Here is a 23,620-nt window from a genome sequence, read left to right on the forward strand (position 1 = left end):
TCGTCAGCTGCAGTACCTCTGAGAGCTTGATGTCTCCGGTTAAGCAAGCTCCGCAGAAGGCGCCCTCCGACACAGAGGGCCTGGTAAACAGCGTGCCCGCCAGATCACACCAGGTAAACTGCTCCTGCTGCTCCCCCAGGCAGGATTCCCCCCAGCCTGGGGCAGCTGCTGTGGAGAACATCCAGGCAGGGTGGGATTTGTGCATTAGGGGCTGTCTGCTGGTGAAAGCGCGTGCGCCGCACAAGGGGTGCGCAGGAAGCTGGGACTGATGAGCTCTGCTGTAGTAGGCTTGGTGCAGTTCAAAGAGCAGCATCTTTGTATTAGCTGAGATGGAGTTTTAAGCACTTTTCATACTAAATTATAAAAAACCACAGTTGTGTGTGACAGTGTTCACAGGGGTCCGAGGATGAGGGAAGAGACGAGGATCTGACTCTATGTTTCAGTAGGCTTGCTTTATTATTTTATGATATATATTATATTAAAATGATACTAAAAGAATAGAAGAAAGGATTTCATCAGAAGGCTAGCTAATAATAGAAAAAGAAGGAATGATAACAAAAGCTTTTGTCTTGGACAGAGAGTCCGAGCCAGCTGACTGTGATTGGCCATTAATTAGAAACAACTCTATGAGACCAATCACAGATCTACCTGTTGCATTCCACAGCAGCACAGCAGCAGATAACCATTTTTTACATTTTGTTTTTGAGGCTTCTCAGGAGAAAAAATCCTAAGGAAAAGATTTTTCAGAAAATATCATAGCTACAGTTGTGGTCTTGTGCATTAACATCCACAGGTGACAGTGAAGTGCAAGGATGGGGAGTGGTCAGTGAGTATCTTTTTAACACAGACACAGTAAATGTCTGTCAGATATGGATCACCCCATAAAGCTGCCTAGTCTGTTCTGGGATGGTAATGGGGAGGAATTTGCCTTGCACTCTCATGCTCCATGGCACGTACTTCCTTCACAAGGGGAGGAGCTAAGTGCTGACCAGTTTGCAGATGATTTGTGCTGCTAAGAGCTCTCTTCTGCTGAGCCTCCCAACTTTTGTGGCCTTGAAAGTGCCAGTCTTTGTGCTTGCTGCATCTGGCAAAGTTCTGCTGACTTTGAAGGGAAAAAATGGTTTTTATCCAGACTTAGCATCTCATGGGAGGGGACAGAGCATGAGTCAGACAGGTATTCTATGCAATGGATCATTATCTGTTAGTAATACAGGATTTCCTTATTTGGAAGCTGTTTCTTCCCTCTTGATTTGAGTATTCCTAGCAATTTTCCTGTGAAGATACAGGTCCCGAGAGAGTTTAAGTTCAAAATGGACTTTTTCTTAATTAGCCACCTTTTAGCAAGTGGCTGCAGTGTAGTGTGTGCAAGTTAATATCTGGTTTGTTAATTTCTCCTGACAAAATATTGGAGATGTGTGTTAATGTATTAACACTACAGGAAGAAAACAAATGTGCTAACAGTCAGCTCAGTAAAGTCTAAACTCCTACATTGCTGGGCTTCTAGTTTGGTTTTGAAATGCATTTTGTTCTGGGCCATGCAGTATTTCCAAAGTTTCAGCACACAGACCCACAAAGCTGCCTTCTGTCTTCAGAGATCAGTTATTCATAGAGACTATAGAATCAGGATTTAAAAACAGTCAGATTTTGATTGGACTAGGTCTTGTAACAGCACGCTGCTTATAAGGCCTGGATAAAACTTGCCTTTTCTAGATCATAGGAGATGCTTCTGGAACGGGTGAGTGAGACGAATAATTCCCACCATCTCCTCTTCAAAAAAAATTTTTTGCAAAACCAGCACACTGAGATTTATGGTACAGTACCTGTTGGAGTCAACATCCATTGGTCAAAACCCCCAAAAGTTTTAGCTAATTATTGTCATGGCATGAAGGAGTACTTGCAAGTGCCCTAAGAGCTACACACAGATGCTGTTCTGTGCTTGCATCCTCAAAGCAAAAATACTCCAATGTTTGGTGTGAAAACCTGCGGTGTCCTCACCTTTCCATGTCCCCAGGGTTCTGAGTCTCAGTGTGCTGGAAGGAGCAGCAGAGTAAATCTAAACTTTGTATTTTTAACTCAGAATCAGGGTGCTTTTGCCCTTCTGTAGTCACTGCAGTCTGTTTCTTCATTGACAGAGTTCTCCCTGCAGGTAAGTTCCTAAAGGAAAACACAAAGTGTGAGCACTGCTGACCTCAACTGAAAAATACTGCAAATGGCTTTTTTTTCATTCAATTTTAGTTTAGTTTTTAGAATTTTAATCTCTTTTGTTGGGCAAACAGAGTTTCTTTTTGTGGCAGACATTTGTAGCAGCAAGTAGGTCTTCTACCTCCTTTTGAGCATTTGCCCATCTTTACAGAACAACTAAACATATTTCCTTGTCTTTACAAAGATCCACAGTGAAATCAGGGTAGATCAGATTTTGAACAGAATATTTCAACAAGTGAGGAAGCTAAATTTCATTTGATTAGACTTACACTGTTTGCTTCTAGCCATTGTTTGGTTGTTTCTTTAAGGCTCACATCAGCATGCAAATCAACATATTTGAAATCTTTTATCACATACAAGTGTTTCTTGGTAATCAAGAAGTGAGTTGTAGTATTCAAGCTTTTGAGGTGTTGTGCAGGTGAAAGGCAGATACTCATTCCTAGCAGTTCCCAGAGTTGTTGCAGGCTGTTTGCTGATTCGGGCACACTCTTGTCTCTTGGAATGCCTGGCAGTTTTAGACCAGTGACTCCCACAGTCAGTGCTGTGGTCAAACAGCAGAGGCCTGTGGTCTTCCTTGTAGCTTTTTTACAAGGTAGGGTGTGTAGGAAGTGAATTAATGCTTTGTACTTCACTGGTGGAAAAGAACTGTGAATACAAACAAAACTGCCTCTGCAAATTAGAAACAGTAACAGAGGTGTTCGCTCTTAGAGTGGCATTTAAATGAATTGAATGAAGTTTATTCATTTTTTAATTTATGTATTAGTTCAAGAATCAGTGATTGAGTATTTATCTGCATCACATCTCAGCTGAAAGTGCACTGAGCCTGCACTTCCTTTGTTTTGAGTACAAGTTACTCAGGTGTGGACCTTGCTTTCTGGAGTTTGCATATCTGATTCTATGAGTGTTCAGCTGCTTGAATCAGCTCTGCTTGTTTTCACTGTGCCCTCCTTCTCAGCAGGTTTGTTCTGTCCTGTCAGATTTGTCTGTGGTGGTTCTTGTCCCTGCCATCATTCTCTAGTGAGTGCTGTTCTACCAGGACTGTTATTTGTGTGGATAAGAAGTGATTTACAGTGAAGGCAAGAACTACATGGATTTCCCATATGGATGTCCTTGTTTGGATCCCAGGACCCTGAGAAGGAGCAGTTTGTAATGCCAAGAATCTTGATTGAAATTTCAGATAACTTTCCCAGAGCCTGAATCTGTGGTAGTTGCAACGTCATTCAGAATCTGAGAATTTTGAATATTCTGTAGACTCCTGTTGGACCATGGTGGTCTAACTTTGTAATTCCTTTTTCTTTTTTGTAACTTACAATTAATGACTGCTGTCAAACCTTTAGCAGGTACACCTGCTGCTCTTTTCCCTTCAATTCTGAATGGAAAAATTGCAAGGCTTCAGGAAATGCTGGTTTTATATAGCAGTGCTAGTCTGTCTTCTGGTTCTGAAGAGTCAGGATGAGCTTTCTTGGGGTTAGATGAAAGTTCTGAATTGTTTAGACAATTTTTAAAATGGCCCAGGTGATGCTTATAGTCAGCTAGAGAATCAGTTGGCAGCAAATCAAATAGATGAACACTGCAATAAATTCTTGGTCCCTCCTTTTCTTCGTATTGGCTATTTACCACTTTTTGTAGGTGACTGACAGTGAACACATTGAGACAATGATAGCTGGGTTTGGATCAGCTGATCACAGCAGTCAGTCTCTCCACAGCACTGATATGCTGCCTGCAGCATGGTGACTCTATTTAAACTGGCCAAAATCCAGTACAGTGGTAACTGATACTGAGTGAACTCCACTGGTAGACAATTGACCCATCAGAATTACTTGAACAAAATTTGGAATGTCACAGTGAGTGTAGTTAGATTTGTTATTTTTTATTTTTTTTTTTAACTGATAGTGCTCTCAAGCTGAATTTATCATACCCTTGACTTCTGGCTTCAGGCAGATGAGATTTCCAAAATTGCTTGCAATTAAACTTCAGGGTTACTTTGTCTTGAAGTTTATATAGACACTGTGATCTGGTTGGAATTATTAATGTCAATACAATGTTGGAGACCAGACCAGCATGAAAGCAAATAGCAGATAAGTTTTTTTAAAAAGTGACTGTAATGAGATTTGAAATCCAGGGTTTTCTAGGACATCAGTGTCTTTTTTTTCATTTTCTCAGTGTGTTGTTTATATTCAGGATTTTATACCTACTTGCAATTTTTCACCCTTCAGTCAATCTTCTTCCTCTATTCTTTATTACTTTGGAAATACTTTACCCAGAAGGAATAAAATGTGGATTTAAATCACTTCTCAAAGAGAACAAGGTATTTATCAGGTATGAGCCTTGCTACTGTACTGGGGGGAAAACAGCTGTGCAGGAAGGTATCTGTGGTCCTTCAACAGCTTAATTTTCTGTACAGAAGGTCTGTTTTCATCTCTGGCTCATAATTGCTTTGGAAAATAGATGGAAAAGTTTGTGTCAGGTCTATACAAATGTTTCCTAATTTGTCGGGATTCCAAAAGTACTGGCAAGAAGGGGGTAGAGGAGTGCCAGTGAAGGCTCCTTCTTTCTGGGACATAAGGGACACCAGAACAGTGAAATGTATGAAAGGTTTTGAAGGAAAAACTGCTGAAAAAGCCACAACTAAACTAAAAGCTCTCTATTTTTAATTCCCTCCCAGTCATCCCAAGATAACTCAGTCCCTTTGCCTCCTGCACAGGCTGTGTGGTGGTGTCACGGTTTGACGCTGGTGCAATGCTAGTGCCTTCATGAAAATACACTCTCTTTGGTTTCTGCTGTGAGATGTGACCAGGAATAAGCAAAGCACGCCCCCACTTAGAAATAAAGAAAAGGAAACTTTATTAACTACACTACAACTATATGTAAAAAGGAACACACAGGAAAAATGAAAACCTTACAAATACACTTCCTCCTCCCCCCACCAAATTTCTAGTATGTCTGTCTTCTAAATTTCAACTCTCGGTCTAGCATTACTCTTCAGACAATCAATTCTTAGTTCATCAAGAGGAGAGGAGTCTTTCCTGTACCATGGGCTTCCCCTGGGAACAGCGTTGAAGCCTCGTGTGTTTCCGTGTCACTCATGGCACTGCCCAGAGAACATCTGCCACCGTGACCTCTTCCTTCCATGCCCAGTGCTCTCAGTACTGAACATGGACCAGAGCTGCTTCTAGGGTCGTCTTTTAAGAATGCTTTGTCTCGTTCCAAAAAGAGCACAGTCTCACTTCTGGGTCACTTGTCCCCTTCAAATTTCACTTCCTGGGGTTGAGGGGTACTAACACTGGTGCTTCTCTCTCTTCCACTTTTTTACTTTCAGGGCCAGGCTTACCTCTCCCGGCCGCATGGCTTTTCCCCTCCCCTGCCTGGCCAGCAGCTGGGCCAGGGGAGGTCTGACCTGCATCTCTCGTGGAAACTTAAGAGAGCTTCTCACAGGAGTGCTCTGCTTTTAACTCCTGTGTTCTCAGAGGCATATCCAATGTCTCCAGTGGCCACACCAAGTGCTAATATTCAAATCTGAATACCTATTGGTGTGACTACAGCATCCCAGAAAACTCACTTCCTCTCAAACCACGACAGCTGGCAGCCCTGTGCTTGTCTCAGTTGGGGGGTTCAGCATGGGAGCTGCAGCTCTCTTGCCATCAAGGTCCCACCTGTCTTGCTGGACCTCTGCTCCATGGAGGTTGCAGTCCTGTCCTCAGTAGCTGCAGTTGGCTTTCCCTGGGCTATGTTTTAGAGGATGTGGTGTTTAAGGAAGTGTTCACATGTTCAGCTGAAAGACAGGGCTGGAATGTCTTCCCCTGCACCCCAGCAAATGTCACGAAGGTGTGAGGCCATGCCTGCCCAAGGTGTCTGTGAGCTGCTGCTGCCTGGATTGGCTTGGAGGTCAGGTAAGAATTCTGGAGTACTGCACCATTTTAGCACTTCTGGCTCACTGCTGTGTAAGTCTTGGCCCCATCACTGGCTTGGGCAGTGACTTGAGTCACAGGGTGGCTGCAGCTTCCTTATCCAAGTGGCATAGCCATGCTGGAATTTACAGGACCTGAGTAGCAGTTGGGAAGTACACTCTGCTGTTGACTGGTAACCTCTAGGACAGTTTCTCTTGAACAGTATTAAATCTGGCATGCATCTGTCTAAGCCACATGTGTTTGCTACATAGCACATAAGAATTGCTGCTTTTCAGAGCAAGGGATCCTGGATTTTGCTTTCTGTGGCAGCAGGCAGGTTTGGAGGGAGGCAAGGGTGCTGTTTGGCATGCTCCTGAGAGGAGAAAGGTGGCAGACTAGAGCTCACGTGCAGCTGAGGGTTCATTCCACCTGCTTCCAAGTGCCGTTCGCAGTCATAAAAGCTGTGTGGTGTTGCTTTAGCTTTCATCTTGCTGCAGCCCCCATGGAAGCGAGGGGCAGTGTGGGCAGCTGTGAGGAAGCCTGACTGTGCCTGTTCCTTGTGTCCGCAGGGCCCAGTCATTTACGCGCAGTTAGATCACTCCGGGGGACAGCACAGCGACAAGATCAACAAGTCAGAGTCTGTGGTCTACGCCGACATTCGGAAGAACTGAGATCCTCAGCTATCCATAGGACAACACACATTCAGACTGGAATTGCTTGAGCAAGATTTGACCCAGAGAACTCTCACATGTGGCCTTTGATGCCTAGGCTAGGACCAATGCATGTGCATACAGAGGGAGAGATATATATGTATTGTGTGTAAATAGTCTATTTAATCGTACAGAAGTGAGACCAATGTTGCATGTTGAAATGCGGTAAGAATTTTGCTTATAAATTGCCAATATTCTTTTTTTTTGTATCTTGTGTGACGAGAGAGAAAGTGAAAACTCGCATCACAATTTTAAAATATTTTTATCTTGATTATTAATGGAGAAACTGGAAGATGCCTAGATTGACCTGGAGATTCTTTTTTCTTTGCTTATAGGGCTTAATTTCTTTTGTTGAAGTGACTATAAAGAAGACATTTTCATTTTATTCAGAATTCTTTATGTATACAGGGTATTTATCTTTCCTTGGTCAGATTCTCAGTACAGGCTGCCTTCTCATGTAAACTGGACCCTCTCACTTGGTCTTGTAAGCCAAATTGTCACTCCTAGCTATCAGAAATGTATGTCTTAGCAGTGTGAGTGAAGGAAACCCTTAGGCCTACCTGACCTGTGTAACGTGGGTCACAAACAGTTTACTTCTCAATGAGCCCAGCTATTCAAGCTTAGTCCTTTAAGTGGCAGGGATAGTGTTGATCTAATGAATTTTGTGAAATGGGAGTTTACCTGTGAAAATGAAGGAGAGGGTGAGTTAAAGGCATAGGAAGCTGTAGCTGTAGGTGGTTACCTCAGACTCTGTTGAACCTTTCAGTGAAATATTTCTTCCTCAAAGCTCTATCATTTCATGTGTTAAAAAGGGCTCCGAGGGATCTGGAAGCTGTAGTACTCCCATGCCTCTCTCCCATGGCTCCATTATGCCACTGTCACCTCCTTGGAGCTGTTTTATCTGTTCTCAAAAGCCTGTAGTGGAAGCTGAACAACTGGAGGAAATCCAGGGCTCTTTGGGTTTTTTGATGTGTGGTTTTTTTTGTGTGACCAATATTTGCACAGAAGATGCAGATGGGCAGTTTATTTCCCTAATCTCTGCAAGTCTAGTGCTTGAGTACAATTTTCCAGCCTCTTGTTTCTAGATTAACCTCCTCCGAGATTATTAAGGATCTCTGCTGATGAGGATTTCTTTTGCTGACCCATTGTATCCTGAAATCTGGTGCTCAAAACTAGAAGTGGCCTTCCAGCAGAAATAATCTCAAAGTGGCATATAGAAAAAGGATTTCTGTTCTGTACATCCCAATGTGGTAGTTTTGGTTTGTGTTGGTTTTTTTTTGGGCTTTTTTTTTTTTGGCAGCAAATAATTTTCAGTTTGGTCTATGGTAACCCCTTTTCTCTGATTCTTACCCATTTCCTAGTTCAGTCTGTTTCAGAATCAGTCCCAGAATGGTTGAGGTTGGAGGGACCTCTGGAGATGATCCAGCCTTCCTCCAGCAGGGTCAGCCAGAAGAGGCTGACCAGCACTGTGCCCAGTTTGGAGCATCTCCACAGGTGGGACCTCTGCAGCATCTCTGGGCAACCTGCTCCGAACAAACTCAAGCCCACATTTGACTCTTAACACCAAGCACATGAAAAATGGTTACAGGCCCATGGTAGACCCTTTCACAACCACATTAGATAATCCTTTCATTATGACAGTGCAATTTAAATATTTATTTTGTGTACAGTGGGGTTTTTTTTTTCCCAAGAAAATTAGGAATGACAACACTATTCTTTTATCAGGATCAGACTTCACTGGTTTTCTGACAAAAGCTGCCTTTATTAGAAATCAACAGCTTTATTTTTGTACACATGCACTGGGTAGATCTTAGGACATTGTCCTCAAAGCCAGAACCAGCTTCTTAAAACTGGAGCTCAGAAGGAAACCATGGATTAATTTATTCTGCCATATGTCAGTTGCTAATCCTGCAATATCTGAATTTGTGTAATTCTTCCTCCAAGACTTGGCTGGTATCAAAAAAAGGGCATGTTTCAGTTTTAAAGCATCAGTTTTCAGGTATTTGCCAAGTCTTGTAGGGAACTGAGCTGTGGCTAACTAACAACTCTGTAAATATTTTAGCATTTTATTTTTTGGCAGTAACACATACAAGATGAAAAATGGACAAAATTATTCTTCACTGGAGACTTTTAAATATCTTCTTCTACTTCATGGATTAAGCAGGGTTAAGCACTCCACATGAAGGGCTATGGTGCTTGTACCCAGTGCTGGCAGCTGACAGAGATGCTCAGGGGTAGTTTGTCCACTCAAGCCTCCATCTGTTGATAAGATCCACCGCCTTGGTTGCTGCAGTGCTGATGTTGGTGCTGTAGTCAGGAAATTCTTTACTCAGAAGAAGGTGAGGCACTGGCACAGGTTCCCCAGAGAAGCTGTGGATGCCCCATCCCTAGAAGTGTTATGGGTCTGGTTGGATGAGGGTCTGAGCAACCTGGTCTGATGGAAGGTGTCCCTGCCCATGGTGGGTGGGTTGGAACCAGATGATCTTTAAGGTCCTTCCCAGCCCAGTCCAGTGTGTGATTCTGTGGTTCTATAGGATCGAGCTGGACTTGATGATCCTGATGGGTCCCTTCCAACCCAGTATAAATTATGATTAAGATCAGGAGGAATCCTGCTGCTGCTTTCCTTATCTATCAGGCTGTTACTTCCCAACATTTATTTTACACTTAAAAAACATTAATGCTTTGGATGTGGTTGATGGAGAAACTTGATTTTGATCTGCCTGTTCATCCCTGTGCATCACCGTCTTGCTCCCCCAACATTTTTGAGTAAGAAGGAGAATTGTGATGAATGTGGTGATCAGAAACTTGCTGCTATGAGAATATGGGGCTGGCCTTGCCTCTGAAGTCTGCTACTAATGTTTGCTTCTTTTCCTGCTGGAATGTACTGGAAAATCTGAGCACAATTCTGATGTGGTGCTAACTTTAGGAAGCACATGAATCCGGTGCTAACTTTAGGACTGATCTGGTGCTAACTTTAGGAGACACACTGGTCTGGCTGATTTTAACTGACTTGAGGAGACATCTCCTTGCATGGCTTTTGTCTAGCTACAGGTATGTTCATATTGCCTAGACTGAGGAGGCTCCCTGCAAGGCTTCTTGGATCCTCTTTATGAAGGCAGAGTGAACGTAGAAGTTTTTTAAAAACGTAAACGTAGAAGTATTTTAAAAAACACTAAACATCCTTTTAGAAAGAAATGAAAGTCTTCCCCCAGGAATGGCAGAAATCTGTGGATCCCACTCCAGTGCCAAGGCTGTTGATTTTTTTAAATTTTTTTTTTGGTCATGGAAAAGTGAGCAATATTATTATTAAGTAATGTATTCATGCTGAAGTCAGAAGAACTTCAGGCATTGTGAGACAACACTTGTGAACTTTCTGTTCCTCAGGTTAACTGAGATGGTTTAATGATATAACCTGTGCTGAAGAAAGGGACTGATGCTGAGTTGGCTTACTTAGTAAAGTCTCAGGAGACAGAGGACGTCTCTTCCTTGATGGTAGAGCATGCAGAGGTTTCAGACAAGGTCTGGTTCTGCTGTTCTGGTGACCAGAAGTTGAACTGATTGCTCTGCTGTTTCTGTTCTCTTAATTCTCTGATGCTGTTCCTTGCAGGAGGAAAAGAACAGCTTGGATTTTGAGGAACATGAAGGGTGTTGTCCTTGTCCTGTTGTTGCATTGCTGCCAACTCTTTTTAGGATCATCTATTTTCAAAACAAGGGCTGTGTGCCAGGTTTGCAGCAGCCCAGAGGAGGAGCAGGCACCTCTCTTGAGGCAGTAGCCAGTGACTAAAAGAGTTAGGGGGGTCATTGCTCCTGGATAGTGGACATGGGAGGGCCTGTGTGATGACAGACTTGCAATAAATTCTCTCTTATTCATCATGCAAACAAAGCTGGGATCAGTCTGAAATCTTCTTAATTTTTGATTACTATAATGAATTTCAAGAGGACTACAAATAAGGTATCAAGCTAAGTAAATTGGTAGCTGTACTCAGTCCATCAGGTTTCCATGGCCCCTTTTGACTTCAGCAGTGTTTCTGTGAGGAAGATGCTCATCATGTTCACAAAATGTTAGCATTAAGAGCCTTTACAGTGGGGCAGATATGTCTCTGCAACTCATTGCCTGATGTGTCATTTTTAACTGGAGACCTGTAGGGTTTTGTTTTCTCTCAAAGCTTTAGTAGTATTTCAGTTTGTGACAAGAGCTGTAATTAGGTTTTTAAACCTTTTAAACCTGTGAGAACTGTCTAGGTAACCATCTGTCTTGTAACTGCAGTAAAGGTGTGCATGCAACTTAAAAGCTGCATCACCTTAGAGTAGATTCATTGAGATCAGGTATGGAGTTTTTGATTTGTGACCAGAACACCTTCACTCTGTATTGGAATCTTGTCTTGGAATTCTACATCAGTAGTGTATCTGCCAAGGACCTCAAATACAAAAAGTTATTGTATCATAGGTGATGGAAATAGTTCCTCAATAAAACCACCAAGAGAGAAGGTGGGTGGGACTTCTGGGCTGTGGCCACACCTCTGCAGTGTAACATTTTTATACGGGAGACTACAAAATCATATTAACAAGGCTCAGCAATTATTCTCTTTAGGTTTCTCTTTCCCTTCTCTTCACTGCCCTAAAGCTAATAAGCCCTTTCATTTACAGGTATTTTTGCACTCTAAAATATAAGTTCAATGCCTTTGGAGATCAGTGTGCTGTGCAATGTTTTCTGTCTCCCTGCCATGCCAACTGTTCTTATGTGGTAAATGTAATTGAAAACATAGACTGGGTACTTTTCTTTTATAAACCTCTGTCCTGGAGGTGTGCAAGACAACAAACACCTGTAAGACAGGTGTATAATCTATGTGAGGGAGCTAGATATGCATTGCATGGCCTGATTACATGAAGAGCCAGTGTACCAACTGTTAGTGCTTTTGCTTTTTCAGATTCATCTGGAAACAGTTATCTTGGATATTTTTTCTTGAATGGACTTTAATGTTTTCTATTGTAATCTTGTGAATATTTTAATACACTTTTTTTTTTTCCCATTACTGGTTTGCTGGATGAGTCTTAACTGGCTGGGGAGTGGGAAGGGAGGGGGGACTGGAATACACCACCTCTCTTCCTAGCAGTGTTCTTCTTCAGTCACTGTGTCCACTTGGTGACCAGCACAGCTGGAGAATTTGCCACTTGAGACCCTGGGACCAAGGACCAAGCCACAAGGACCAAGACATGCCAGTGGAACTGTGGCAGAGCAGAGAACTGACTTCATGGTGGGACAGCCTTTGAAAAAGGGGAGCTGACAGACTCATCAGAACCTACCTTGCCTCAGTTATCTTTTCCCCTGCATGTGAATTCCTGAGTCTAAGTGTGGTGCTTCAACAACCCCATCTTCTGCCTGGAGTTGTGAAGGAAGCTAAAACACCAGAGGCACATTTGTTTGCTGTCTTTTTTTTTCAGGACAGTGGTGGCTGGGGAACAAATGAAGACACACACAGCTGAAGCTAGAACAAATATCCTTATGCTACCAGGAAAGGAAGAGCATCAGGAAATGAAATGCAAATGCTACTGTTGGTTACTGAAATATGGCAAACCCCCAGCCAGGTGGTTTTCTGACTGTGACAGGAAAGGTCACTTCAGTCTGAGGCTCTGGCTGTCACCAGTACTGTGTCACTCCCAGCACTGTTCAGTGGAGTCAGATAAGGTGAGGCTCAGCAACTCTTTTTAGACAAAATCCAGCCAGTTTCTTTAAAGAGACAATGCAAGACAATTCTGCCTTCATTTTAAAAGGTTGCCCTTTATTTTTGTGGAGATACTTGGTTATTTGCACTTAGAAAACATTTGCTCTCTTTATTTTCCTCTTTTATTTTCTCAGAGAAAAAAACATTAAAATTAGTGAAGCTAAGTCCCATGGGGATGGGTTTGTGCGTTGCTAGATTTGACCTGTTGGGTTAAGCATCTCTTTATTGCACTTGCTTTTGTGCTTTTAGCTCCTGATTATACCTATAGGAATAAAAAAGAAAGAGCACAGGCTAAGAATAGAATAGAACACCAGTTACAATAACAGTGTTGTCCTAGCAATCTGTTCACCAGAGGAGGTTTAAAATTACAATGGACTTGAGGGTGGAAACTCGGGATAGGATATCTTAATTCTTGTAGGAAGTTCCAAAGTAGCTAAGTTTGCCACATTCCTGGCCAGTACTGAAGCCAGAAAACTCCCAAAATTTCCTTCAAGAAACAATTTTTTTGAAAAATGCTGCTCTGCTTAAAAGCCCTTTGATCCAGCTGGAACTGACAAGATTCAATGCTGCTCTAGCTAGACTGAAAATATTTACAGCTTCACTCCAACTTAACTGTAAAACTAACAATGTAGCAAAACCGATCTGTAACATTTCATAAATGGTTCAGTTCCTCTTGCCTGTTGCACTGACAGAGAGGCTGGCAGCATTTATAAATTCCTGGTTAATGCTAAGCTGTACTTGTACCCTTGTTAATGCATACCTCCATATTCGGAAAAGCTGGGAACCACCAGCACAGCCAACAAAGAAGTTCACAGCAAACAGACTCCAGTTTTTAGGGATAATCACCAGGGAGTACCTTGACCAAATAAGGCCTGTTGAAAAAAATGGAAAGTTTAAAGATATTTCAAATTAAATATTCAGATATTTCCCTATGTTTGGAGGCAGATTCATAGGCAGTTGAAGTAAACAAATTTCCTAACTTCATGTTAGACAACTGTGTTGTTTATAACTACCTTTTTCTCAGTGAAGAGTGCCAGTGGGACATCGACAGGTATGTACTACATTTTTCTGAAATAGCTACAGTAAGGTCAGTCATAGTCTGAATATCAAAGATCCTCTATAGTCTACAGCAGCCTAGACCTTAATTCTCCAAAACAGTTGCAGGGTAATGGTATTTTGCTGTATATCCAGCTTGCTGCACTACATTGGAGATTATGCAAAGCTTGTGCAAAATGCACAGGACTGCATCAGATATCAGTCTGGAGAACCCTTTTAGACAGGAAGAGCACTGGAAAAAAAGCTGCCCAGGGAAGTGGTGCAGAAGCATCCCTGGAGGTGTTTATAAGAAGCGTAGTTGTGTCACTTAGAGACACATTTTAGTGGTGGACTTGGAAGTGCTGGGTTAATGGTTGGACTCTATGATCTTAAAAGTCTTTTCCAACCTAAATGATTCTAGGATTACAGAATATTGTTTCTGCCAGTGTGAGAATTCTTGGCAGACAGCAGTGCAGTAGTCCATGTCCACTGCTTCCAACTTCTTGGAACACTTGGAAATTGTTTCCATTTATGTTAGTGTAATTACATTACCATTCTTAAATCCTTTAAAGTCTGTTCTAAAAAAGTCACTGTATCCTGGGCTGATTTCAAAATTCAAAATCTGAAGGAAAAGAGGTCACTTACTGCAATGAATGGTATCATGGTAACTTAGGGGATGACACTCATGCCTAACTCGTAGTAACTTGTGCTGAACAATTCCAAATTAAGACAGGTGTAGGAAACTGTTACATAATTACAGAATGCTGACTGATTTAATAACAAGTAGAGGTCTGTCCTAGAATCAGCAACAGCAATAGTGACAGCTAGCATGTTCAAATTAGGGCTTTCTGTGGAAATGTATTAGTACTGATGGAAGATTGTGTGAAAACGGAGAGTAAGGGTGGCTTTACCTGTGGCCATGAGTACTGCAGACTGTGCTGTGCTGAGCTTCTCTGCTGGCCTGGCCATGTCAGCCAGTCCAGCCCCCACCAAGCCCTGCAAAGAGAAATTCAGTGAGCACCAGTCTGGGACTCCTGTAACAGATGAAGAGCTTTACAAGGGGAAGCTGCTTCACAGCTCAGTGCTTATCCTACTGCATTATGCAGGAGATGGGATGCATTCTGTGAGCACTTAGACTCTGGGAGACACCATCCATTTCCAGTCCTTTGTGGTAGGAAAAAGAACACAGTTATGGCAGCTACAACTGCGTGGCAATAAAATCCCAGGCACTGGCAGTTTTGTATTAACTCAAGAACAAGGTTAATTTAAACATAGCTGCTTGAAAGCAGCTGAAAAAATCCACCCTTGTTTTCATGCAACAAGTAGAGGCTTATCTAAATAAGGCCTTCTTTCCACAGGTCAGGCTAAGATACTGGTGGTAAACTTCACCATATATAGTCTTCACTCAGCTTCATCTGAGGGGGTAAAAGTGCTTTTTTTAAAATATAATTCCAGTAGTAGTAGAAAATGTGCAGGCAAATTGAGGCATGGCTTGGCTGATCTACTTGACATTAGCAGCAAACACTGCTTGCTTTGTTTGTTGTGTTATTGCCCTCTACTGGAAATACAATTTCATGTTCCCTTTACACCAGCTCACAAAAAAACCCAAACAAAACCCCTCAGAAAGACAGTCCTGACGCTTTCACCCGGGACTCCTTGGGCACAGAAGAGCTGCCTGTGTGCTCAGGCTCAGGAGGGCGTTTCCAGGGAGAACCTCTGAGGAAGGGGAAGGTTAACCATGGCTCCTGCAGCTCCAGTTCAGACACTGACAAAGAAACCAAGCTGTAGCTTAGAGCACAATGTTGCCTGTGGCCTGCAAAACGCTGGGCTTCACAATGGCAAAGTTACAAAGCAGCTGGCAGTGGTAAGAGCAGGTTACATCCTTGCTATCAAACAAGATCAAACCCTCATGGGTTTGGAGATCTCTTGTTTTATCTGTATCAATGCAACACCTCAGAAGAGCACAGTGAATTAGGAGGTGGCATTTGCATCACCTGGGCACAAACACAGCCCAGGGCTGCAGGCAGTGGGAAGCAGAAGCTCACAGGAGTCAGAGAACCACTGACAGCCACAATGGCAGCTGCCTTTGTCTTTTAGGTCAAGACTACCTTGTGCTCTGACATGCTTCAAGCTATGAGCCTTAGGAATTGGCTTCCTTAAGATACTTCTCAAATTCCTTAATCTCAGAAGAGACACATGCTTTATGAGTTTGCATCATGCCCACCTTGAGCAACAGCTGGTGTTTCACAAGAGAAAGCCTTTGTGAAACCCAGTGAAAAGCACAATTCTTCCACAAAGCATTTTCCCCACGCTGTATCCCCTTCGGTTTGTGCTCTCTGTTATTAAGGCTAATTTTCTGCCTCCCCAGATATTAAGAATTAGAATCTCTAATCTTTGTGCAGGTTTCCAGTATCTGCTGGGAAACTCTTGCTTGCTCAGTGTGTTGCTGCAGATTGCCCTGGGCTTGACACCCAGACACCAGCTGGCATTTTGTACTTACCCATTTCATAACAGGTGCCCAGAAAAACACTGTTTTGGGACCTGAGGGAGGATGGGAGAAAAGAAGTTAAATTATTTAGTAAATGTGGCTGTTTTAATACCTGCAGTAAGTTTATATTGGTTTATTTTGGTTTTTCTTTTTTTTTTTTTTTTTAATAATGTATTGTTTCTATTGGTACTTTCTACTGCTGTACATCAGCTCTGGCACCTAATACTCATAATTCATCAACCCAATGCATCAACCTTCAGTTGTGTAATCACTCCATACATTTCTGCAACAGCTGGATAGGATTTTGTATGTCCATGTTTAAGCAATTGAGGACACCAGAGCAGGCAAAATGCATTTATAATTGAAAGAGTTAGGAAAAGGCCTAGGAACAGGGAAAACACCCCAAAAATCTACCAGTAGGCAAAGGAGGATTATGGGGAAGAGGGTGAAATCTCAAGAAGGAAGGGAGAAAAATCCAATGGCATGGGGACCTGGGGAAAAAACAACTCTCTTACGAATACATATAATTTTCAGTGGTGCTAAAATAGCCAGTGGTTGGTTAAAGAAAGCCCTGCAAAGCCACACCTACAACTATGCCAGAAATCATTAATCTGGGACTTCTGCTCCAAGCCTTAAATGAGAGACCACAATCCAAAGTATCATCCCCCTGTGAAACAGTCAGGACACTGTTCTAATTTTATCACAAAAAATTAATGTTTAGGTCACTGGTCACTGCTCAGCACTCTGATAACATGCAAGATGAAGCCAAGTTTTCACTGTAATATATTACATAGGAGTAACCACCAGAACTTTGTTTGCCTGCTTTTTATGAGAGTTATTTCTTCACTAATAATTCAACCTTTAAAATACTTGCACTAACTACTTGTACTTCCAGTTTTAACCACCGTCAAGTTTAAAACTACAACTTGGGAAACAAAAACTGGCTTGGCAGCTTTGCATAAAGCCCTTTTTAACCCACCCTGCTTGTGATCATGTTTCAAGCTGCATTTAATAACTACAAGCACATTACCTTTTGTCTAATATTGTTGAATATTAGATAACAGCAGCTTAATGTTCATCCTTTAAAGATACAAACTTCAGCTGCTGTTCTCTTAGGCACTTATTTGGTGTGTCAGTACCAGGCTGCAAATTCAGCTTGTTATAAATAAATCAGTCTTACAGAGTAGCTTTAATTACTAACATTTATCTTATTCTAAAACACAAACTCAGATTTGGAGTACTAGAGGATGTGGGGTGAGTATAAATTATTAAACTGACATTCCCTAAACAGCTAGTAGAGTTTTCAAGAAGACTGACATTAATTTTTATTACTAATAGAAAACTCGAACATTTCAAACTGCTGACTGCAGAACTAAGAAACAGCTGGAGACAGGGAAGGTACCAAGCCAAGTTTGTAATCAGGTAAGACTGTCAAACACCTCTCCTTGGAGGCACTCCAGCAAGCACCCAGCCTGGCTGAGTTCTTCCCAGCTCCTGACATCCAGAGTTTTTCAAGGATGAATACAACAGCAGCACATGAGAGCAGGGAAGGCTAATTTAGATATCATGTGTGTGACCAGCTTATAGAATGAGAACCAGAGGCTAATTTAGATATCATGTGTGTGACCAGCTTATAGAATGTATGACTTCTATTAAATATAAGAAGTCTTTGTGCTGAAAACTTGAGTTTAGTCAGGCAAAGTGAACCAGAGAGGCCAAAGGGGAGGGAGCACAAGCTCAGCCCTTGCTTTCCCACGGCAGCCTGGGGAATTGGTGTGCCAGGCCCTCCACTGTCCTCCAGTAATGCCAGCCAAAGAAACAGTTTGTAACAGGCACCAATTACTTTGCTGGAAGCTTTCTTTATGCCAGAAAGTGCTTCGTGCCTCACAAGTGATTTATAATTTCATGACAATGATGCTTATATTCCTGAATTAGACTAGAGATTTAGATGTCACTGGAGATAATAGAAAGCCTTTCATTTTTAACCCACTTTTTTTTTTTCTGCAGTCAGAGTGACATCTATTGCATAACTTTCTCACAGACACACCTTCAAGGCTAAAATAAAAGTTGCAGGGTCTCAGTTTCTATACTTGCTTGTGCTGTGACTTTTCTCACTTATACCATCAGTAATAGATTATGACAGATATGTGTGTGTATATATAACATACATATACACACAGAATCCCTAAAAATGGATTTATTAATTACAACATTATGGTGACGACTAAAAGCAGCCCACAGGCACTGCAAGAGAACCTGCAAAACCTTCTCCAATTCCCACTACAGCTCTGTTGAAGAAGGAACATGGATGTTCCCAGTACCTGCTGTGCCTTGCATCCACTAAGAGCATCTGGAAGCTGCCACATTTCCCACCAGTGGAATGTGTCTCTCAGTGTTGGACATATTGTCTCTTTATATATAAAAACAATACGTTAATGTTAAATACATTGGTCAAGTGAATTCAGTACAAATCAAACATTCTGAGAACTGCACTTTTCACTCTTTGTGATTCCTTTAGAGCAACGATTTTCCTTCCAAGAAAGGGCCATTGTAAGAGGATAGAGCAACTGACTGCAAACCAAAGTCCACTTTTACAGGGCATATTCCTGGTAGGTGAAGAGTCAAGGATGTTGTGACACTGACACAGAGCAGTGGGGACAGAGCCTATGGAATGCCAGGATTTTATCGGGAGCTCGTTTTAACAACCGACGCAATTTGTTTACATGACAAACACCACGTAGATGGCTCTGAATGAGATCACTTTACAGGAGGTTTCTCCCTAATACCGCAAACCCCCACGGAAAGGTAAACTGTAGGTCAGGTGAGGGGAGCTCGTTCTTTACCCACGGGAGTCCTCCAGCAATGGGCACGAGTTGCCTTTGGTAGAAGCTGGGATTCAGCAGAAAGGAAATAAAACCAAAAGCTGCCTGAGTTACCAGGACACATTTAAAATCAGAAATCCTGGCAGCATCCAGGGCCAGGCTGGATGGGCTCTGAGTAGCCTGCTCTGGTGGAAGGTGTGGAAGTGGATGATCTTTAATATCCCTTCCAACCCAAACCATTCCACCATTCTATGATTTTTCCAGCACATCCTCTTGAAAGAATCGGCTGCCGAGGCCTCCAGGCCCCTTTAAACCCATGACATCCCCCGGGCCAGGCTCTGGCATCCCACGCGATCCCTGGATCCACGCCACGGTACCGCGACAGCAGCGCATCCCTCCCGGAACCGCCCGATTATCCCATTCTCCCTTCGCACACACAATCGATTCCCCGTTACGGAGCAGGACTGCGCTCCAGGGCCCCTTTCCCGCTCCTACCCGCGTTACTGCGGCTCCGATCCCGCCCCGCACCCGTACGGAACGCATCCCCCGCTCCGCCCTTCCCGCCGCTCCAACCGGGGGCCAAGGTGACCCTCGCCCATTACCCGCCGGGTGGTTGTAGAAGGGCCGGAACCGCGGCGGCAGCATGAGCTCGATGCGGTCGAGCATGCGGTGATAGGAGGCGCGGAGTCCCGCGGCGGCGGCGGCCATGGCGAGGGACGGGGCGAGCGGGCTCCGAGCGGGGAGCGAGGGGCGAGCGGGCACCGAGCGGGGGCCGCGTCCCGTCCGTGCGTCCTTCCTCCGCCCCGGTCCCGCCCCCCGGGCCTGCCCACCGCCAGCCCGCGCTCTGATTGGCCACCGCCGCAGGGGCGGGGCGGGGCGGATTGCTGTGCGCGGCGCTATTGGCTGAGCGCGCTGGCCCGGGCACCTGGGGAGAGCTGGCGCGCCCGCCGCCCTCGCAAGGGCAAGGCGCCCGGCTCGGAGATGGCCGCCTCCGCTTCGTTCTCCCCTCAAGATGGCCGCCGCGGGGAACGCTGCGCTGCGAGTAATGCGCCCAAACCCAAGATGGCCGCTTTGTGGCTTCACAGCGCTTCACTGGACAGGGCGGGTCTGTTCCCGGCGGAGCCCAGCGCCCTGACGCCGCCGCCCACGACGCGCCCTCCCCTCAGTCGAGGCGGGCGACGTCACCGGCTCGCGCGAGACGCGCATTAATCTCGGGCCCCCCGTGCCCCCCTTCCGCCCGGTGGGCGTGGCCCCCATCGCGGCCGGGGGGGGCGTGGCCACGCGCGCGGTGGGCGCGTCCCGGAGCCGCCGCGCCTGTGGCTCGCGGTCGGTGCCTCGGCGCGAGGCGGGCGCGGGGCGCGCGCGCGGGGGCCCGCTCGGCGGTTCCCATGGTGATCGCGCGCGCCCGGCCGGTCCCGGCGCACCCCCCCCGCTCGGCGCGCGCCGCTGCCGCCCGCGCGGGGCCATGTCCCGCGGGCGCTGCCCACACCTGCTCTGGGACGTGCGCAAGCGGACCCTGGGGCTGGAGGAGCCCGGATTGCTGCGCAGGCACTACCTCGGTAAGCACGGGGGGCGGGGGGTGCGGACGGGCTCCGGCTGTCCTTGCCGCCCCACCGAGCGGGGAGGGGGCCCGGAGCCCCTTCCAGGCGCCGCCGCTCCCCCGCTCGGCCGCGCTGCCCCACAGCTCCGAAGTTTCCTGTGCCCCGTGTGGGGCGGCGACGCCTCCTCCAAACCCACTCCCGGCCCCCCGCGCCCTCAGGGGTGGTCCGGGACACCGCGGCCCCATCCCTCCGAGCTGCCGGGTGGTTAGGGTGCTTCTGCCGGGTGGCCCGGGGCCCGCCAGGACCCCCCGGTCCCTCGGTGCGCGGCTCCGCTCGCCCGCCGCCCTTGCTTCCCAGAAGGAACTGTTGCACGCCGAGATCCAGCCGGGAAGTTGGGCGGCGGCTCAAAATAGCTCCGGTGTCGGCGTTCCGTGCCCGGCGCCGGGCAGGGTCCGGATTTACCGGCGCTGAGCTGCCCGAGGCTGGGAACAATGCACGTAGACGCCTCCGGGATCATGGCGCGGCCGCTGTCCCGGCGCCCGGGAGGTGTTCCCGGGGCTCGGGGGAAGCCGAGCCGCTGGAACGCGCTCGGTGCGGGCCGATCCGCCCCCCGTTGTGTCCCCAAGTGCTCGGCGGGGTCCCCGCAGCCCCGGGCTTCCCTCGCCTCCATGCCCTCGCCAGGAATTTTCACTTTCCAAGTTCAAGCCAGCGCCACTTTTAGTTCCCGAGGCCGCGGGGAGGTTTCCCCGTGGCGTGAGGGAGCTATCGATATTCTCTGTCGTGGCGTAGGTTCTGTAAAAAACGTTACAGAAAAAAAAAATATTCTAAACACTGGCATTTATTCCCGTGTTTTCGGAGGTGTGGAGATCCATGGTAGTGGATTTGGGAGGGTTTCTCTCCGGGGTAGGTGGCTCAGTGGGTCGGGAACGCGATCTTTTGTGCTCGTGTGGCAAAACAATTCCTGCCTTGGAGTGCAAACCTCGAGTACTCGAGATGGAGCTTGATTTACAGCGTTGTAAAACGAGTGTCGATCTGTGCCTCCCAGGCTTTCCCCGCTGCGCTCGGTGGTCATGGTCTGTCGTTTGGTTTTTTCCTGGTGGAATTTAAGGTGGGATATCGCATTACCGAGCCTAACTCAGGAGTTTTCTGTCTGTAGTCCCTGAGCGCTCAGTAATCCAGAAAAGGTTAATCGAGGAAATCAGGGTTATTGCTGGTAGGTTTCTACCGGTTACAGAGAGGGGGGTATGTGTGTGCAGTGCACAAGTCCCTTGGAAAGAAATTTTGAGTCCTAAAATAAAAAAAAGGTTGAGACCTAACGATCTAGCTGCTTTTGATTTTGGTAATGTCTCAAGCTGTGCTTGGCCAACCCTTAAATGAGGATTGTTCTAACTTTAAGTGATCAATCCTTCTGACTGGATTTTTTTTTTTGGTTTTGTCTGCTCTGGAGCAAAAAAGCTCAATGTTAAATTTAGGACTGTACTGTGCAGATTCTGAATAAGTGCCTTTTTTTTGAAGAAGACCTTTGTTAGTTTTTTTCTTCTGCTTCTATGTGCTTGTGTCTCTGAGAGTTGAAGTACTAAGATTTGAACAGTAGAAATCATCTTCCCAGACTTACCAAGACGTCTTTTCTGGATGCTGCTCCAATAAAATGCATATAACTTTAGTTAAAAGCAGAACTCTGGTGCCTTGGCTAAGGTCTCATATTTACTGCTCTTCCTTTCACCTAAACATGTTCAGTTGCTTGAGAGGCTCGAAAGAATAGGAGCTGGGAGAGGCTTCCCACTGAACTGATGTTGAGATCTGCACTGGTGGTGGCAAGACATGCCCAGTCCTTACTGACTCCTGCTTTTCACCAGGGGGTTGGTACAGGGTGTACTTGTCTTGTGGAACCACTGCACTTTTACCCCAAATGGCATTTATGGCCTTAATAAACCCACTGATTGGGCTGCTACTCAGGTGTGGTTGTTCAAGTGCAGATTTCCCAGGGAAGAGGCCTGTTGTTGTGCCTTTTTGTGTGCAGGGCAGTGTAGGTGTGGGTCTTTTCTCTTTCAGAGTTCAGCAGCTCTGTGTAGGAGCTTTGTTCTCTGGGCCACTGGTCAAGACTGCAGTGGGCAGCTGGGTGCCACTGCTTGTTGGTCACTGCTGGTTTGATCTGCGTGGGAAGTGAGGCTTCTTCCTATTTATATATATATATTTTTTAGTAGAGTTTCAACAATCTGGCAGACAGAACAAATGGAGGACAGGAATTTCATTGTAACTTAGGAGTAGTGGGAGACTCGAAGCATTGTCCATCTGCATCTTTTGGTTTTTGTTTGGGCAAAATTTCTTTGTAAACGTGTCTAAACAGTTATGGATTCAGGTACAAAATGATGTAGTTTATATATATCTTTTCTTGCTGCACCTTTTCAGCCAGCAAATCAAAGGAAAAGCATTATAGCAAGTCCATGACTAACAATGCAGTTGGGAGGAAGATGTGTCTGTGTGGATGGTACTTGCTTAATGAGCCCTTCAGTGGGATGATTGTGTGTTGTGCTGCAGTGTAAAATATCAGAAATATCGACAGTGACCATGTTTTGAAGTAAGACATCTGAGAACTAATTGCTGTTTCCTATTTACTCAGTGTTTTAGCTTCATGTGAACTGGCAATCAAGTGGCACTCTATAAATAGCCTCTCTCAGCTTCTGAAAACAGCTGCTCCAGGAAGGATCTGTGTAATGTACCTTTCCATGCAGATAGCTCACCCCTGGAATTTATTTTGGAATTTATTTTGCCTTGTAAAAGCTCTGTCTGATTTTGCAAGCTCTCTAAAGAATAGCTCTGAAGCGCAGTCCGTTCTGGACGGAGTTCCAGAGGAACAGCTCACGAAGATGGGGCCGTGGGTGCATCCCTGGATGTGTCCTTCAGGTGTTAGCCTTTGGTGAGAGCTCCTGCTGTGCTGGCAGAGGGAAGATGTGGGTCTCAGCAATGTATCTGTTAGCTCTGTTTCCTTCAGCATTTGTAGGCTAATTAGTCTCAATTTCAGACAGTTCTTGTATTTGAGGTCTCCAGAGGGGCCTGGGGGAGGCTGTCAGTAACTCCCTTTAGTTCAGTTTAGGCATCGTCCTGCTGGTGGGAGGAGCCCTGCTGCTGGATCACAGATGGAAACTGAGTTTCAGACTGCTTTCAGTAGCACATGGTGGGGCTTTTACCCTGGAAAACTGTCGTGTGCAAGT

The 23,620-nt window shown here is 45.3% G+C and overlaps 3 protein-coding genes across 10 annotated transcripts in view; 2 read left to right on the forward strand and 1 right to left on the reverse strand.

The window, feature by feature from the left end:
- Positions 1-11,827, forward strand: part of MPZL1 (myelin protein zero like 1) — a 36,423-nt gene extending 24,596 nt beyond the window's left edge. For 2 of the 3 annotated variants that reach the window (XM_077174581.1, XM_054628077.2), the window contains 2 exons: positions 8-113; positions 6,659-11,827. In XM_077174581.1, coding sequence (XP_077030696.1) covers positions 8-113; positions 6,659-6,760 — 208 coding nt within the window. In that variant the 3' untranslated portion in view covers positions 6,761-11,827. The remainder of the gene's footprint in view (positions 1-7; positions 114-6,658) is intronic. The other variant, XM_054628076.2, reaches the window with a different exon arrangement.
- Positions 11,828-12,558: 731 nt separating this feature from the next.
- On the reverse strand, positions 12,559-19,993 carry MPC2 (mitochondrial pyruvate carrier 2). Its single transcript, XM_054628078.2, has 5 exons — positions 19,470-19,993; positions 16,058-16,098; positions 14,469-14,553; positions 13,283-13,394; positions 12,559-12,784 (listed from the first exon to the last, which is right to left on the reverse strand). The coding sequence occupies exons 1-5, from the start codon at positions 19,573-19,575 to the stop codon at positions 12,745-12,747; spliced, it is 384 nt and encodes a 127-aa protein (XP_054484053.1). The 5' UTR covers positions 19,576-19,993; the 3' UTR covers positions 12,559-12,744.
- Positions 19,994-20,136: 143 nt separating this feature from the next.
- DCAF6 (DDB1 and CUL4 associated factor 6) overlaps positions 20,137-23,620 on the forward strand; it is a 73,480-nt gene continuing 69,996 nt past the window's right edge. For 3 of the 6 annotated variants that reach the window (XM_054628071.2, XM_077174579.1, XM_077174580.1), the window contains exon 1: positions 20,139-20,426. In XM_054628071.2, coding sequence (XP_054484046.2) covers positions 20,333-20,426 — 94 coding nt within the window. In that variant the 5' untranslated portion in view covers positions 20,139-20,332. Of the gene's footprint in view, positions 20,427-23,620 lie in introns of all 6 variants that reach the window. The other 3 variants (XM_077174578.1, XM_077174577.1, XM_054628073.2) reach the window with 3 other exon arrangements.

Source organism: Agelaius phoeniceus, chromosome 2 (genome assembly GCF_051311805.1).
Source record: "Agelaius phoeniceus isolate bAgePho1 chromosome 2, bAgePho1.hap1, whole genome shotgun sequence".
Lineage (NCBI taxonomy): Eukaryota > Metazoa > Chordata > Aves > Passeriformes > Icteridae > Agelaius > Agelaius phoeniceus.